The following is a 17,318-nucleotide window of genomic DNA, read 5'->3' as shown; positions in this document are numbered from 1 at the left end:
AAGGCTCAGTAGTAAGGCCAGCAGTGTTCAGCGCCTGTATTAAAAAGCTGGGCGATGGTAGAGATCCCAGTGAGTTTGCAAATGGTAGAAGACGGGAAGGAGCAGCCGATGGCCCAGGTGAATAGTCCTCGTTTGTGAAGGATGTGGAGAGGCTGGGTTGTGTGTCACAGGGGGACATCCAGAGGCAGCAGGAGGGGACAGTGAAGTCCTGCAGAGGGGAAGCAGTAACAGGGAGCAATGGAAATGAGAGGGTGGCAGCCAGCTTTGCTGAGGAGGACCTGGGTTTTGCTGTTGGCGAGCAAGGTGATGGTAGGGCAACAACACAGCCGTGTGACAAATGAGTTCATCGTTCTCCAGAAGGCCATTGGGAAGAGCATCGCTAGCACGCTGGAGGATGCACTGTTTTTTTTCTGCTCAGTGCAGGTGATTCAAGTTTACGTTCCGAGGTGGAAGACAGACATGGATATGGTGGAGCAGCTCCAGTGCAGGGCTGATGGGCCTGGAACTTCCTTACGATGTGGAGAAGCTGAGACAGCAGGCAGTTTTGAGTCGGGACACAAGGATACTCTTGGTAGATCTTATCCTTGCGTATAAATCCCAGATGTTAGGGAAGGATGAGAAGAGAGCCAGCCCTTTTGCATGACCGTCTGCTGCCAGAAGAAAGGACAGTGGACAGCACTGAATTTGAACCTTGCTTGTTAGAGAAAGGAAGCTTTTTGCAGTGTGAGGGGGGCAAGCGGTAGAACCGGTTATCCAGCAGAATAATTGGTGTAGTCCCTGTCCTTTGAGGTACTGAAAGTATGGGCAGTGTTCCCTGTCTGACAGCTGTACCTGAGTGTGCTTGAGCGGGACAGTAGGACGGCGTGGTCACTACAAATTCTTTAACAGGTAAAGGATTCTGTGTCTATGTTTTTTTGGTCATTATAGGAGCCTCCTGCTGGGGTGTGCTGCCAGGGAGAGGTTGTTTCAGAGGACATGGGCAGAAGGGCGTTGGTGTGCCCAAGAGTTTGTGTGGGCAAGCATGGATGTTGTGTGATGTGCTGGAAGCCCAGTCGCTGCCCCAACTGTTCTTGCTGGTACCATTTGTGGCAGGGGAGGTCATGGGGCCCCCTTGGTCCCATCCGAATGGCCTCTAGAGCCGTGTCTTTGGAATGGGAGAGGTGTGAAGAGCATTTGCTGAAGAAAGGATGGAGAGAATTCTGAGGCTGGTGTGCAAGAGAACTTTATTGAGGAAATACATGAAAGGAAGGAGCACGAAGACTGAAAGCCATGGCTTTAAGTGCATGTAGCATAACCATCAGCATCAGTGTAGAGAAAGAAAAGGATTTAGAGAAGTACATTCAAGATATTAAATTTTTCAGAGGCCCTCCTTGTAAGCAGTGTTGTCAGGTCCCGTTCCCTGCTTGCTTCTTTGTTATGACGAATGAAGAGCCATGGTTGAAGAGCTGCTGATGCCATGTGCTGTCAGTGACCCAGAGGTGCCTGGTCAGTGCGTGAGGCGCGTTGCAGGGTGCAGGTGTTTGGTGTCAGGGTGTGGGCGCAGGCCCTTAGCAGGGGTAGCGGGCTCTCGCGCCGTTGAAGCAGCCCAGGCCTCCGAAGCCGAAGCCGCCAGAGGAGATGGACACTCCCTGGGCGTCGAGGGCGCTGCCCACGGCAGCTGATGCGGAGGATCCGACGGTGGTGTTCTGGGGGAAGGAGCTGAGGATGGGTCCCGGCAGGGTGACCACGACGGTGGAGGGCTGGATGACGACTTGGGAGTCCTGGCACTGCCTGACACAGGGCTCGTTGCAGCTGTTAGCCAGCGGGGTGGGTCCGCAGGGGCGGCAGAGGTCGTAGCAGGACATGGCTGTGGAGTGGAGGGTCTCTGCAAGAGAGGGTGTTGGGTGTGAGGGGGGTTTTGTGGGTGTAAGGAGCTGTGCTGCGGTGACCAAGGGAGAAGGGATGAGTGGGTTCAGGTGCAGGGAGTTTGGCAGTGGGGTGGTGCAAGATCTGGGGGCAGAGGAGTTGTGGAGAACTTGGCCAGGTGGGGCAGGGATTGAAGGGAATGGGGTTGCAGGCTCACCTGGAAGAGCACAGAAGAGAAGGTGTCAGGAGAGTGGTGTGAGGGAGGGAGGCCCAGGGCCGGCTTTTATGCTGCTGTGTGAGTGCCTGAGGGCTTGGAGAGAGCCTCTGCGCATAGCAGCACTGTGCAGTGAGCAGCTCTTGCGTGCCAGAGCCTGGCCAGTCATGAGGTGGGGTGTGTTTGCCTTCCCACAACACTTCCTTTTCATTTCCTCGTGTTGTGGATTTGATCCTTTGACCCTGTCGGCACTTTTGAGTGTGACGGGAGTGACGAGGAAGGCGCATCTCTTGGAAGATGTTGGAAGGCTTGTGCAAAGCTTTGGAGGAGTGATGTGGTCTCGTTAGTGATGCCATTGTGTGCTACTCATGCAGCCGTGTTTGTGGCCACTTTGTGAGATGCTGAAGGCAGGCCTCCTTAGAGGGCTGTTCTGTGATTCCCGTGTGCGTTTGGCTTGAGACGCTGCTGGTTGCACTGCACTGCACTCCCTGCCTGCCTTCTACTGAATTTGCTTTCCTTGAGCTTAGTCGTTGTCTTCTGTATTGATTGTGCTGTGTCAACACCTTGATTCCATTTTTGTTTTGAAAATTGTGTTTTGGAGCAAGGAGGCAGGCATTTCTGTGCTGTTTCAGCATCGGGCCATCCATGATGGCTTTAATATTTTTTGAGGAAGCTGTGTGCAGTGGGTTGAGTGGAGGTCCTCAGAGAAGATCAAAGGAGTGGAGCGCGTTTACTGTGAAGAAAGGCTGATGGAGTTGGGCTTGTTCAGCCTGGAGAGGAGTTGGTTCCAGGGAGATCTGACGGTGGCCTTCCAGTACTTGAAGGGAGCTTACAGGCTGGGGGAGGAATCATCTTTTTACACGGTCTGCTTGCAAAAGGATTTTTTTTTAAGGATTGAGAAGAAATTTGGTTTAGATGTAAGGAAGAACTTCTTGACTCGGGTGCTGGTGAGGCCCTAGCACAGGCTACCCCTTCAACTTGTGCGTTGTGCATCCCTGGGGGCATTCAAGGCCAGGTTGGATGGGGCCCTGTTGGGAGGCCGTCGGCCCACAGAAGGGATGGTGGTTAAGATCCCATCCAACCTTCACCGTTTCGCATTTGTATAATGGTATGATTTGAGGCTGTGTCCCATGCCACGCTCATGCAGAAGCTGAGGCAGTGTGGGTTAGACAAGTGGAGAGCTTCCGAGGTGGATGGAAAGCAGCTGGTGGAAGGCCTGGTCCCAGAGCCTTGTGATGGAGGGCAGCAAGTGTAGTTGGAGGTAAGTTCCTCCTGCTTACCAGTGGACTGTTAAGGATCTCCTCTCCATGCTGCGTACTACTCTTGCATCGCGTAGTGTTGCGTGTCATCTGTTATGAGTTGCTCTTCCAACAATCTGCCTTTTTGCCTACCTGAGGATGCGTCCATTTGGCAGTGGTGGCACGTTCCAAGTGAGAGTACCGGAGGGCAGAGGAGGGATTTGGCACGTTGTTGTCAGAGGATGCGGAAGATTCTGTGTCCAAAGCACAGAAAAGGAGTCAGCGAGGTCATGGCTTGGCTCTTGTGCAATATGGTTTGTGCCTTTGTTGTTAGAGGAGGTACCAATTGCAAACAGCCGTGGAAGCCTGGTCTGGGCATTCTGGGTGTCCCAGATCGGAGAAGATGGCTCTTCCCTTTCTGAAATGAATACCCATGTCATTCCGCAATGGATCCTAATAGGCGTAATTTCTAAGGATTTCTGCCAAGATTTTCCTAGTTTTTCTGCATATGGCTCTGGGGAAAGCGTGTGGCACAGAGATAGGCAAAGACAGTAAGCGTTGAGTGAACTGTTGCCTCACAAGTCCAACTCAAAGTCTTTTTTCAACTGTGGTTCTGCACCAGAGAGCAGTGGGCATGGAACAGGCTCCCTAAGGCAGTGCAGATGCACCATGACTGCTGGATTTCAAGACACGTTGGTCAATGCCTTCAGATCCACCGTTTAATTTTGAAGGAGCACGTTGTGGAGGCATGAGTTGGACTCATATGTTTGTTGTTCAGAATGAGGGTTTCAGTAATTCCTCGGTGAACTCTGAGGACGCAGTGTCTCGTGGGCTGCAGACCTGAGTTGTTTGTGGGGGTATTTGCATCCCAAATGGTAAGGGAGTGTGTCAGGCTGTCCGTAGTGAAGAGAGTAAGAGCTCTTTGTGTTGTTTTTGGGCGTGTGTAATTCTTGGATTTGTGGAGATCAGGAAGGTTTTGCATGAGTTGAATGAACCTGTAGAGTTGCACCCATGAGTGGTGAGGGTCTGCTGTGTTGACCATGCTGACATCAATTACGTTAGAAGGATCAGTGTAATGAGAAGCGGTTTCTGTAAACTGTAAGAGACTCTTGCTGTTCCCATCTTAAAGTAGTGAAGAATGAAGACGGATGGAACTTCATCCTGGTCGGCCTGACATTAGTCCCGGGGAAGGAGGTGGTGGAAATCCTCCCAGAAAGTATAGCCATGCTCAGAATGGCTCAGAAGTTGTTGGAAGTAGAGAACAAAGCTGCACACGCCCACCTCAGATTTTCGGCACTGAAGTGATTGGTTACGTGCATGAGGGGGTGAAGTGACATTTGATGCCCTTTGTCTTAAGGAATGGCTTTGAGGCTTCCTCCCATGACATGCTTTACAGGCAAACTGTCAGCAAACTGCTCAGGTAAGTAGATGCTGAGATGTTCTTAGAAGTGTCTGAAGGCAGGGATCTGTTGGTGTGAGAGGAGTGACAGAGACCTGATGTGGTGAGTTCAGAGTTGTCCAGGCCAAGACCGGGAAGTGAATGAAAGGGAAGTGAACAGAATGACATTCAGTGTCTTCACCAAACGCCTGAGTGCGGGGACTGGACGTGATTGTGGACAGCCTGCTATTGCTGACTGTGCTTGAGCGGGGCTGTTGCACTGTAAGAAATCAAGACGATAGCACAAAAAGAAAAGATTCTGTGACCATGTTTGTTGTAAATATGAGTGAATCTTGCCCAGGTGGAAAAGGAATCAAGTGTGTGCTGACCCAGGGGTGTTGTAGGAGAGAGCATGGGCAGAAGAGCGTCAATGTGGCCAAGACTGTATTAGTGTAGGAGTAGATAATGTATTATGTGCTGAAGGGCATGTGCTAGGCAGCAAAGCTCTTGTTGGAGACACGGTTGCAAGAGGAGGTGTTGGGGCCCTTTTGTAGCAGACCTGATGGTTTCTAGAGCCATGTCTTTGTAGTGGGTGAAGTGGAAAGGGCATTGTGCAAACCACAATGAAGAGGAGGAATCTGAGGCTGACGTGCAAGAGAACTTTATTGAGGGAAAGACACTAAAAGGTAGGATGTACTTGGTGATCGCCAAGTGGAAAGAGCACAATTTGAAGTGCAAGGACAGAGGAAAGTTTAAGCGGCCATGTTTCCAGGCAGCCTGGTCTGATGTTGTTCCATGCTTCCCTGTTTCGTGCGGTGAAAAGAAGAGCCATAGCTGGTGAGCCCATTTGGCATCAGTGACCCAGAGGTGCCTGGTCAGTGCGTGAGGCGCGTTGCAGGGTGCAGGTGTTTGGTGTCAGGGTGTGGGCGCAGGCCCTTAGCAGGGGTAGCGGGCTCTCGCGCCGTTGAAGCAGCCCAGGCCTCCGAAGCCGAAGCCGCCGGAGGAGATGGACACTCCTTGGGCGTCGAGGGCGCTGCCCACGGCAGCTGATGCGGAGGATCCGACGGCGGTGCTCTGGGGGAAGGAGCTGAGGATGGGTCCTGGCAGGGTGACCAGCACAGCAGGAGGCTGGATGACGACTTGGGAGTCCTGGCACTGCCTGACACAGGGCTCGTTGCAGCTGTTAGCCAGCGGGGTGGGTCCCCCACTGCAGGGGCGGCAGAGGTTGTAGCAGGACATGGCTGTGGGTGGAGGGTCTCTGCAAGAGAGGACGTTGGGTGAGTGCAGGGTTTTGAGGGGTGAGGGAAGCAAAGCCGTTGGGTTCTCAGGCAGCAGGGAGGCCTGATTAGGGGTTGTGGGGAGCATGACAGAGAGGAGGTGGAAGTGCAGCAGAGTTTGGGGTCAGAGCAAGGTATGGAGAGTTTGACCAGGTGTGGGGGCCAAAGAAAGGCAGCAAGGGATTCAGGCTCACCTGGACGAGCTGAGAGGAGAAGGTGTCAGGAGAGTGGTATGAGGGAACAAGGCCCAGGGCCGGCTTTTATGCTGCTGTGTGAGTGCCTGAGGGCTTGGCGAGAGCCTCTGCGCATGGCAGCATTGCGTGCAGCGAACAGCTTTTGCGTGCCAATGCTTGACCAGTGATGACACGATGCGTTTTTGTCTTCCGAAAATGCTGCCTTTTCATTTCCTACTCTTGTGGTTGTATTCCTTTGACCCTGTTGGCAGTGTTCACGTGGGACTGGTATTTGAGTCCATACGTGCTGAAAGTGTGAGTGGTGGGTGGGTATCAGGAGTGAGGTCATCGTGTGGCACTTGTGGTGGTGGTTTGTGGCTGTGTTGTGAGGTGTGTACGCCATGTCCTGGCATCTTTGTTAAGCTGCTCCATGCCTCAGTGCCTCTTGGGCTTTATTGCCACTGGAATTGCATTCCCTCCTTCCTTGCCTTTGTCCGACGTGACAAAGCAGTCTTCAGCCCGTCTCCCTCTCCCCCTGGGAGCGCTGCCTGCTCAGGTGTCTGCTGGCCCTGGTGCGTACAGAGGTGCAGCTGCAGAAAGGAGGCTGCCTGCTGTGCGCCTGGGGTGGACAACCAGAGCAGGATGCTGTCCGTGTGGGGCTGTGTCAGAGCTGACAGGGCTTTTGGAGTTGGGAGTATTGCCTTAGTCCCAGAAAGGTCTCAGTGTCCTCTCTCTATGCCACCCTTATCAGGGATCATCCAGATGGAAGCCTGGGCTTTGGTCTGACACAGTGCCATCTGGAGTTCCCTTTGTGCTGCCCGGTGGGATGTGGGAAAGATGCGTGCTGCCGGTTGCTGGGTCAAATGAAGAACTTGTGCCCCTGGGTGTGCAAAAGTCTACAGGACCTGACAAGTTTCTCGCACAGATGCTGAGGGACGTGCCTGATGTCTTTGTAAGGCCCTTTTCAGTTGACCCTGTAAGGTCCTGGTGAATCGAAGTGATTCCTGAAGAATGGGAGAGACTCATCTCCCTCCTGCGTTCAAGAAATGAAGAAGGAAGCTGAGAGAAACTTCAGGCTGGTTGACCTGATGTTAGTCAGTGGGGAGGAAGTGAAGGCAATCCTTGCAGAAAGCAGTGGATGTACAAAGCCACCTCAGTTTCCTGTACACTGAAGTGATGTGCCTGGTGGATGACGGGGGGCCGTGACAGTTGATTGCCTTGCCTTTAGTAAAGGCATTGAGGCTTCCTCCCATGACGCGATCCCAGAGAAACTGTCAAAGAGGACGCAGGGGTGGGCTTGAAAGTGGCTGAATGCAGCAGTGTGGTGAAGTGCCCCGAATGTGTCAAGGCTCAGTAGTAAGGCCAGCAGTGTTCAGCGCCTGTATTAAAAAGCTGGGCGATGGTAGAGATCCCAGTGAGTTTGCAAATGGTAGAAGACGGGAAGGAGCAGCCGATGGCCCAGGTGAATAGTCCTCGTTTGTGAAGGATGTGGAGAGGCTGGGTTGTGTGTCACAGGGGGACATCCAGAGGCAGCAGGAGGGGACAGTGAAGTCCTGCAGAGGGGAAGCAGTAACAGGGAGCAATGGAAATGAGAGGGTGGCAGCCAGCTTTGCTGAGGAGGACCTGGGTTTTGCTGTTGGCGAGCAAGGTGATGGTAGGGCAACAACACAGCCGTGTGACAAATGAGTTCATCGTTCTCCAGAAGGCCATTGGGAAGAGCATCGCTAGCACGCTGGAGGATGCACTGTTTTTTTTCTGCTCAGTGCAGGTGATTCAAGTTTACGTTCCGAGGTGGAAGACAGACATGGATATGGTGGAGCAGCTCCAGTGCAGGGCTGATGGGCCTGGAACTTCCTTACGATGTGGAGAAGCTGAGACAGCAGGCAGTTTTGAGTCGGGACACAAGGATACTCTTGGTAGATCTTATCCTTGCGTATAAATCCCAGATGTTAGGGAAGGATGAGAAGAGAGCCAGCCCTTTTGCATGACCGTCTGCTGCCAGAAGAAAGGACAGTGGACAGCACTGAATTTGAACCTTGCTTGTTAGAGAAAGGAAGCTTTTTGCAGTGTGAGGGGGGCAAGCGGTAGAACCGGTTATCCAGCAGAATAATTGGTGTAGTCCCTGTCCTTTGAGGTACTGAAAGTATGGGCAGTGTTCCCTGTCTGACAGCTGTACCTGAGTGTGCTTGAGCGGGACAGTAGGACGGCGTGGTCACTACAAATTCTTTAACAGGTAAAGGATTCTGTGTCTATGTTTTTTTGGTCATTATAGGAGCCTCCTGCTGGGGTGTGCTGCCAGGGAGAGGTTGTTTCAGAGGACATGGGCAGAAGGGCGTTGGTGTGCCCAAGAGTTTGTGTGGGCAAGCATGGATGTTGCGTGATGTGCTGGAAGCCCAGTCGCTGCCCCAACTGTTCTTGCTGGTACCATTTGTGGCAGGGGAGGTCATGGGGCCCCCTTGGTCCCATCCGAATGGCCTCTAGAGCCGTGTCTTTGGAATGGGAGAGGTGTGAAGAGCATTTGCTGAAGAAAGGATGGAGAGAATTCTGAGGCTGGTGTGCAAGAGAACTTTATTGAGGAAATACATGAAAGGAAGCAGCACGAAGACTGAAAGCCATGGCTTTAAGTGCATGTAGCATAACCATCAGCATCAGTGTAGAGAAAGAAAAGGATTTAGAGAAGTACATTCAAGATATTAAATTTTTCAGAGGCCCTCCTTGTAAGCAGTGTTGTCAGGTCCCCTTCCCTGCTTGCTTCTTTGTTATGACGAATGAAGAGCCATGGTTGAAGAGCTGCTGATGCCATGTGCTGTCAGTGACCCAGAGGTGCCTGGTCAGTGCGTGAGGCGCGTTGCAGGGTGCAGGTGTTTGGTGTCAGGGTGTGGGCGCAGGCCCTTAGCAGGGGTAGCGGGCTCTCGCGCCGTTGAAGCAGCCCAGGCCTCCGAAGCCGAAGGCGCCGGAGGAGATGGACACTCCCTGGGCGTCGAGGGCGCTGCCCACGGCAGCTGATGCGGAGGATCCGACGGTGGTGTTCTGGGGGAAGGAGCTGAGGATGGGTCCCGGCAGGGTGACCACGACGGTGGAGGGCTGGATGACAACTTGGGAGTCCTGGCACTGCCTGACACAGGGCTCGTTGCAGCTGTTAGCCAGCGGGGTGGGTCCCCCACTGCAGGGGCGGCAGAGGTCGTAGCAGGACATGGCTGTGGGGTGAAGGGTCTCTGCAAGAGAGGGCGTTGGGTGAGTGCGGTTTTTTGAGGGTTGAAGGAAGCAATGGCGTTGGGTTCCCAGGGAGTTGGGTGTCGTGATGTGGAGCTGTGGGCAGTGTGGTTGTGGGGATGCAGGAAGGTTGCAGGGGTTGGGGTCAGAGGTGTTGTGGAGAGCTGGGCCAGTTGCGCTGGGTGAAGGAGGGCAGCAGGGTGCAGGCTTACCTGGAGGTTTGCAGAGGAGAAGGTGCCAGGAAGAGTGGTGTGAGGGAGCGAGTCCCAGGGCCGGCTTTTATGCTGCTGTGTGAGTGCCTGAGGGCTTGGAGAGAGCCTCTGCGCATGGCAGCATTGCGTGCAGCGGACAGCTTTTGCGTGCCAATGCTTGACCAGTGATGACACGATGCGTTTTTGTCTTCCGAAAATGCTGCCTTTTCATTTCCTACTCTTGTGGTTGTATTCCTTTGACCCTGTTGGCAGTGTTCACGTGGGACAGGTATTTGAGTCCATACGTGCTGAAAGTGTGAGTGGTGGGTGGGTATCAGGAGTGAGGTCATCGTGTGGCACTTGTGGTGGTGGTTTGTGGCTGTGTTGTGAGGTGTGTACGCCATGTCCTGGCATCCTTGTTAAGCTGCTCCATGCCTCAGTGCCTCTTGGGCTTTATTGCCACTGGAATTGCATTCCCTCCTTCCTTGCCTTTGTCCGACGTGACAAAGCAGTCTTCAGCCCGTCTCCCTCTCCCCCTGGGAGCGCTGCCTGCTCAGGTGTCTGCTGGCCCTGGTGCGTACAGAGGTGCAGCTGCAGAAAGGAGGCTGCCTGCTGTGCGCCTGGGGTGGACAACCAGAGCAGGATGCTGTCCGTGTGGGGCTGTGTCAGAGCTGACAGGGCTTTTGGAGTTGGGAGTACTGCCTTAGTCCCAGAAAGGTCCCAGTGTCCTCTCTCTATGCCACCCTTATCGGGGATCATCCAGATGGAAGCCTGGGCTTTGGTCTGACACAGTGCCATCTGGAGTTCCCTTTGTGCTGCCCGGTGGGATGTGGGAAAGATGCGTGCTGCCGGTTGCTGGGTCAAATGAAGAACTTGTGCCCCTGGGTGTGCAAAAGTCTACAGGACCTGACAAGTTTCTCGCACAGATGCTGAGGGACGTGCCTGATGTCTTTGTAAGGCCCTTTTCAGTTGACCCTGTAAGGTCCTGGTGAATCAAAGTGATTCCTGAAGAATGGGAGAGACTCATCTCCCTCCTGCGTTCAAGAAATGAAGAAGGAAGCTGAGAGAAACTTCAGGCTGGTTGACCTGATGTTAGTCAGTGGGGAGGAAGTGAAGGCAATCCTTGCAGAAAGCAGTGGATGTACAAAGCCACCTCAGTTTCCTGTACACTGAAGTGATGTGCCTGGTGGATGACGGGGGGCCGTGACAGTTGATTGCCTTGCCTTTAGTAAAGGCATTGAGGCTTCCTCCCATGACGCGATCCCAGAGAAACTGTCAAAGAGGACGCAGGGGTGGGCTTGAAAGTGGCTGAATGCAGCAGTGTGGTGAAGTGCCCCGAATGTGTCAAGGCTCAGTAGTAAGGCCAGCAGTGTTCAGCGCCTGTATTAAAAAGCTGGGCGATGGTAGAGATCCCAGTGAGTTTGCAAATGGTAGAAGACGGGAAGGAGCAGCCGATGGCCCAGGTGAATAGTCCTCGTTTGTGAAGGATGTGGAGAGGCTGGGTTGTGTGTCACAGGGGGACATCCAGAGGCAGCAGGAGGGGACAGTGAAGTCCTGCAGAGGGGAAGCAGTAACAGGGAGCAATGGAAATGAGAGGGTGGCAGCCAGCTTTGCTGAGGAGGACCTGGGTTTTGCTGTTGGCGAGCAAGGTGATGGTAGGGCAACAACACAGCCGTGTGACAAATGAGTTCATCGTTCTCCAGAAGGCCATTGGGAAGAGCATCGCTAGCACGCTGGAGGATGCACTGTTTTTTTTCTGCTCAGTGCAGGTGATTCAAGTTTACGTTCCGAGGTGGAAGACAGACATGGATATGGTGGAGCAGCTCCAGTGCAGGGCTGATGGGCCTGGAACTTCCTTACGATGTGGAGAAGCTGAGACAGCAGGCAGTTTTGAGTCGGGACACAAGGATACTCTTGGTAGATCTTATCCTTGCGTATAAATCCCAGATGTTAGGGAAGGATGAGAAGAGAGCCAGCCCTTTTGCATGACCGTCTGCTGCCAGAAGAAAGGACAGTGGACAGCACTGAATTTGAACCTTGCTTGTTAGAGAAAGGAAGCTTTTTGCAGTGTGAGGGGGGCAAGCGGTAGAACCGGTTATCCAGCAGAATAATTGGTGTAGTCCCTGTCCTTTGAGGTACTGAAAGTATGGGCAGTGTTCCCTGTCTGACAGCTGTACCTGAGTGTGCTTGAGCGGGACAGTAGGACGGCGTGGTCACTACAAATTCTTTAACAGGTAAAGGATTCTGTGTCTATGTTTTTTTGGTCATTATAGGAGCCTCCTGCTGGGGTGTGCTGCCAGGGAGAGGTTGTTTCAGAGGACATGGGCAGAAGGGCGTTGGTGTGCCCAAGAGTTTGTGTGGGCAAGCATGGATGTTGCGTGATGTGCTGGAAGCCCAGTCGCTGCCCCAACTGTTCTTGCTGGTACCATTTGTGGCAGGGGAGGTCATGGGGCCCCCTTGGTCCCATCCGAATGGCCTCTAGAGCCGTGTCTTTGGAATGGGAGAGGTGTGAAGAGCATTTGCTGAAGAAAGGATGGAGAGAATTCTGAGGCTGGTGTGCAAGAGAACTTTATTGAGGAAATACATGAAAGGAAGGAGCACGAAGACTGAAAGCCATGGCTTTAAGTGCATGTAGCATAACCATCAGCATCAGTGTAGAGAAAGAAAAGGATTTAGAGAAGTACATTCAAGATATTAAATTTTTCAGAGGCCCTCCTTGTAAGCAGTGTTGTCAGGTCCCGTTCCCTGCTTGCTTCTTTGTTATGACGAATGAAGAGCCATGGTTGAAGAGCTGCTGATGCCATGTGCTGTCAGTGACCCAGAGGTGCCTGGTCAGTGCGTGAGGCGCGTTGCAGGGAGCAGGTGTTTGGTGTCAGGGTGTGGGCGCAGGCCCTTAGCAGGGGTAGCGGGCTCTCGCGCCGTTGAAGCAGCCCAGGCCTCCGAAGCCGAAGCCGCCGGAGGAGATGGACACTCCCTGGGCGTCGAGGGCGCTGCCCACGGCAGCTGATGCGGAGGATCCGACGGTGGTGTTCTGGGGGAAGGAGCTGAGGATGGGTCCCGGCAGGGTGACCACGACGGTGGAGGGCTGGATGACGACTTGGGAGTCCTGGCACTGCCTGACACAGGGCTCGTTGCAGCTGTTAGCCAGCGGGGTGGGTCCCCCACTGCAGGGGCGGCAGAGGTCGTAGCAGGACATGGCTGTGGAGTGGAGGGTCTCTGCAAGAGAGGGCGTTGGGTGAGTGCGGTTTTTTGAGGGTTGAAGGAAGCAATGGCGTTGGGTTCCCAGGGAGTTGGGTGTCGTGATGTGGAGCTGTGGGCAGTGTGGCTGTGGGGATGCAGGAAGGTTGCAGGGGTTGGGGGCAGAGGTGTTGTGGAGAGCTGGGCCAGTTGCGCTGGGTGAAGGAGGGCAGCAGGGTGCAGGCTTACCTGGAGGTTTGCAGAGGAGAAGGTGCCAGGAAGAGTGGTGTGAGGGAGCGAGTCCCAGGGCCGGCTTATATGCTGCTGTGTGAGTGCCTGAGGGCTTGGAGAGAGCCTCTGCGCATGGCAGCATTGTGCAGTGAGCAGCTCTTGCGTGTCAGAGGCTAGCAGGTCATGAGGTGGGGTGTGTTTGCCTTCCACAGCTCTCTCTTTTCATTACCTTTTGTTGTGGATTTGATCCTTTGACCTTGTCGGCAGTTTTTAAGGGAAAATGACTATTTTGTTGCATTTACTTGGAAGGTGTGTCTCATGATGGTGGTTGGGAGATGCATCTAAGGCATGGAAGAGTTGTGGTCTTAGGAGTGAGGTCACTGCGTAGCACTGATGTAGGGTGGTTTGTGTGGTGCCTTGTGTGGTGAGGATCCCATTTCGTGGCATCCTCGCAGGCTGCTCTGGGCTTTGCAAGTGCGTCCGGCATGAGACCCTTGTGTGGCATTTGCTCCCTGCTTGCTTTCGCTACCTGTCCCTTTCCATGTGCTTTGCCCTTCTCTTTCCCATTGGGTGTGCTTTGCAGACATCTGGGTTCCTCTAATCTGTCAAGGTTTGATTTGGGAACTGGTTTCCTGCGTCTTTGGTGTAGTTTCAGCGCAGGGCTCTGTGTGGGGATTGTGGCTTATTTAGGCAGAGGAGGGGGTTTGTGAGGTCAGGACACAGTTGTCTCAGGCGTGGTTGAGAGGTAGCAAGCCCTGAGCAGAACGGGAGGGTGCTGGTGATGAAGGCTGAAGCAGGCGCTGTGGGATCCCTGTGGAGTCGAATGTCAGTTGGCTGAGGCCGTTTCTCTGCATGGCCTTTGATGGTTGCCGTGAGGATTTGGAGATTGCACAGGGAAATTGGAAGCATGCATGCTACGTGGAGATGCAGCCGTGAGCCACTCCTGGCCATGTGGTCAAGCACATGGCTGAAGGTTGCAGGCCGTAGAATGATAGAATGATAGAATCGCGAGGTTGGAAAGGACCGACAAGGTCATCTAGTCCAACCGTCCTCCCACCACCACTGCTACCACAGGCCCCTAAATCATATCTCATGCCCCCGTTCAGCTGAGGTGAGTGCTCTGTGGCTTGCTGCTGAGGTGAATAGCGCTTGTTGCTAAGGGAGATGAAGAGAAGTAGGGTGGACGTGCTCAAGGCTGTGAGGTCGGCCTGGTTCTACCCATGAATGCTGAGGGAGCCATGAGATGTCCTTGCAAGGGCGCCGTCATTTGTCTTGGAGAGGTCAGAGTGCCTGGGAGGGGCTTGTGATGTGCGGGCCAGAGCTCATAGCCCTGCTGTCTTGAAGGAGAAGGAAGAAGGAAGAGTGGCAAAATAGATATCTGTGGAAGTGTCCTGTGCCGCTGGGGAAGTGAAGAGGAAATCCCGGACTGTGTTGCCATATGCCAGAGGAAGAAGAACATGATGGGGAGTGCTCAATGTGGATAGCTGTCATGGGATTCCCTCCGACTGGCTAAGAAGTGGTGGGAATAGAGAGCACGAAAGGGCAAACCTACCTGCGTTTTTCTACTTTGAAGTGAGCAGCTTTGCGCATAAGGGCGTGCAGTGCCTTTGCCTTTAGCGAAGGCTTTGAGGTTTTCTCCCTGGATGTGCTGATGGGCAAAGTGTGTGCGATCTGTACAGGGAAATGGATGCTGAGTTGGTCTGTAAAGTGGCTGACCACAAGGGTCCGGAGGTCTGAGGTGAGTAAAACAGAGTCGTGATGTTGTGAGTTCGTAGCTGTTTTGGCCAAGACTGGGAAGTGAGGCCAGTGCTGTTCAGTATCGTCATGAAAAGCCCGGGTGATGGGAGTGGAGCTGACTGTGGACAGCCTGCTATTCCTGACTGCACTTGAGCAGTGCAATTGGACTATTTCCCTTTCTTTGCAGAAGATAATAGGTGATGAGCAGAATGCCATCTGCTAGCCACCAGTGCTCTTGTTGACAAGGTGACGTGGTTGCAAGAGGAGGTCGTGGGGCCTCTGGGACCCAACACGATCATGTCTAGAGCCATGTCTTTGTAATGGGTGAAACGGAAAGAGCATTAAGCAAAGGAATGAAGAGGAGAAATGTGCTGCTGGCATGCATGAGAACTTTATTGAGGAAAACACACTGAAAGGAAGGATACACTTGGTGATCGCCAAGTGGAAAGGTCACGATGTAAGGTGCAGAGACAGGAGGAAGTAAGTGCACTCATGTTTGCAGACGGCATGTTCCGAGGGTGTTCTCTGCTTGCTTGTTTTGTGCCATGAGAAGAAGATCCATGGCTGGTGTGGCCTTGTGCCATGAGTGACACAGAGACGTGAGCTCAGTGCATGAGGTGCCTTGCAGGGTGCAGGTGTTTGGTGTCAGGGTGTGGGCGCAGGCCCTTAGCAGGGGTAGCGGGCTCTCGCGCCGTTGAAGCAGCCCAGGCCTCCGAAGCCGAAGCCGCCGGAGGAGATGGACACTCCCTGGGCGTCGAGGGCGCTGCCCACAGCTGCTGATGCGGAGGATCCGACGGCGGTGCTCTGGGGGAAGGAGCTGAGGATGGGTCCCGGCAGGGTGACCACGACGGTGGAGGGCTGGATGACGACTTGGGAGTCCTGGCACTGCCTGACACAGGGCTCGTTGCAGCTGTTAGCCAGCGGGGTGGGTCCCCCACTGCAGGGGCGGCAGAGGTTGTAGCAGGACATGGCTGTGGGGTGGAGGGTCTCTGCAAGAGAGGGTGTTGGGTGTGAGGGGGGTTTTGTGGGTGTAAGGAGCTGTGCTGCGGTGACCAAGGGAGAAGGGAGAAGTGGGTTCAGGTGCAGGGAGTGTGGCATTGGGATTATGCAAGATCTGGGGGCAGAGGAGTTGTGGAGAACTTGGCCAGGTGGGGCAGGGATTGAAGGGAATGGGGTTGCAGGCTCACCTGGAAGAGCTCAGAAGAGAAGGTGTCAGGAGAGTGGTGTGAGGGAGGGAGGCCCAGGGCCGGCTTTTATGCTGCTGTGTGAGTGCCTGAGGGCTTGGAGAGAGCCTCTGCGCATGGCAGCATTGTGCAGTGAGCAGCTCTTGCGTGCCAGAGCCTGGCCAGTCATGAGGTGGGGTGTGTTTGCCTTCCCACAACACTTCCTTTTCATTTCCTCGTGTTGTGGATGTGATCCTTTGACCCTGTCGGCACTTTTGAGTGTGACGGGAGTGACGAGGAAGGCGCATGTCTTGGAAGATGTTGGAAGGCTTGTGCAAAGCTTTGGAGGAGTGATGTGGTCTCGTTAGTGATGCCATTGTGTGCTACTCATGCAGTCGTGTTTGTGGCCACTTTGTGAGGTGCTGAAGGCAGGCCTCCTTAGAGGGCTGTTCTGTGATTCCCGTGTGCGTTTGGCTTGAGACGCTGCTGGTTGCACTGCACTGCACTCCCTGCCTGCCTTCTACTGAATTTGCTTTCCTTGAGCTTAGTCGTTGTCTTCTGTATTGATTGTGCTGTGTCAACACCTTGATTCCATTTTTGCTTTGAAATTTGTGTTTTGGAGCAAGGAGGCAGGCTTTTCTGTGCTGTTTCAGCATCGGGCCATCCATGATGGCTTTAATATTTTTAGGCAGAGGAGTTCAATGTGTGGAGTTGAGATGTTGGGGTCGTTTATTGGTGGGTGTGTGAATGGATGAAGCAGCCATGAGCCCCTTCATGACCTCTTCTGGAGAAGATGGAGCAAAGTAGAGAGAGGGGCTGTTGAATGGGATGTGCCTAGGTGTGTGAGGCCTGCTTTCCGGGTGTGAGGCCGGAATGCTGAGGAAGCTGTGTGCAGTGGGTTGAGTGGAGGTCCTCAGAGAAGATCAAAGTAGTGGAGCGCGTTTACTGTGAAGAAAGGCTGATGGAGTTGGGCTTGTTCAGCCTGGAGAAGAGTTGGTTCCAGGGAGATCTGACGGTGGCCTTCCAGTACTTGAAGGGAGCTTTCAGGTGGGAGGGGAATCATCTTTTTACACAGTCTGCTTGCAATAGGAGGTTTTGAAGGATTGAGAAGAAATTTGGTTTAGATGTAAGGCAGAACTTCTTGACTCGGGTGCTGGTGAGGCCCTGTCACAGGCTGCCCAGTCAACTTGTGCGTTGTTCATCCCTAGTTTTTCATTCAAGGCCAGGTTGGATGGGGCCCTGTTGGGAGGCCGTCAGCCCTTCCAACCTTCACCATTCCACATTTGTATAATGGTATGATTTGAGGCTGTGTCCCATGCCACGCTCATGCAGAAGCTGAGGCAGTGTTGGTTAGACAAGTGGAGAGCTTCCGATGTGGACGGAAAGCAGCTGGTGGAAGGCCTGGTCATAGAGCTTTGTGATGGAGGGCAGCAAGTGCAGTTGGAGGTAAGTTCCTCCTGCTTACCAGTGGACTGTTAAGG

At 53.7% G+C, this 17,318-nt stretch overlaps 1 protein-coding gene and 4 pseudogenes across 5 annotated transcripts; all 5 read right to left on the bottom strand.

The window, feature by feature from the left end:
• Window positions 1–1,547: 1,547 nt before the first annotated feature.
• On the bottom strand, window positions 1,548–2,177 carry LOC306944984 (feather keratin 1-like; annotated as a pseudogene). The gene is made up of 2 exons: window positions 2,063–2,177; window positions 1,548–1,864 (listed from the first exon to the last, which is right to left on the bottom strand). The product of its transcript is annotated as a feather keratin 1-like (transcript).
• A 3,434-nt stretch (window positions 2,178–5,611) lies between these two features.
• On the bottom strand, window positions 5,612–5,914 carry LOC306945008 (feather keratin 1 pseudogene; annotated as a pseudogene). Its single transcript has one exon. The product of its transcript is annotated as a feather keratin 1 pseudogene (transcript).
• A 3,103-nt stretch (window positions 5,915–9,017) lies between these two features.
• On the bottom strand, window positions 9,018–9,669 carry LOC306945009 (feather keratin 1-like; annotated as a pseudogene). Its single transcript has 2 exons — window positions 9,551–9,669; window positions 9,018–9,340 (listed from the first exon to the last, which is right to left on the bottom strand). The product of its transcript is annotated as a feather keratin 1-like (transcript).
• Window positions 9,670–12,422: 2,753 nt separating this feature from the next.
• LOC306944632 (feather keratin 1 pseudogene) lies at window positions 12,423–12,725 on the bottom strand (annotated as a pseudogene). Its single transcript has one exon. The product of its transcript is annotated as a feather keratin 1 pseudogene (transcript).
• A 2,615-nt stretch (window positions 12,726–15,340) lies between these two features.
• LOC306945269 (feather keratin 1-like) lies at window positions 15,341–15,985 on the bottom strand (the record flags this gene model as incomplete). Its single annotated transcript, XM_079533984.1, has 2 exons — window positions 15,889–15,985; window positions 15,341–15,717 (listed from the first exon to the last, which is right to left on the bottom strand). Exons 1-2 carry the CDS (start codon window positions 15,974–15,976, stop codon window positions 15,341–15,343), a joined length of 465 nt encoding a protein of 154 aa, XP_079390110.1. The 5' UTR covers window positions 15,977–15,985.
• Between the last annotated feature and the right edge of the window lie 1,333 nt (window positions 15,986–17,318).

This window comes from Tetrao urogallus (assembly GCF_951394365.1).
Source record: "Tetrao urogallus genome assembly, chromosome: 3".
Lineage (NCBI taxonomy): Eukaryota > Metazoa > Chordata > Aves > Galliformes > Phasianidae > Tetrao > Tetrao urogallus.
Note: the sequence above shows the minus strand (reverse complement) of the source record. Positions and strands in the feature narration are given on the sequence as shown.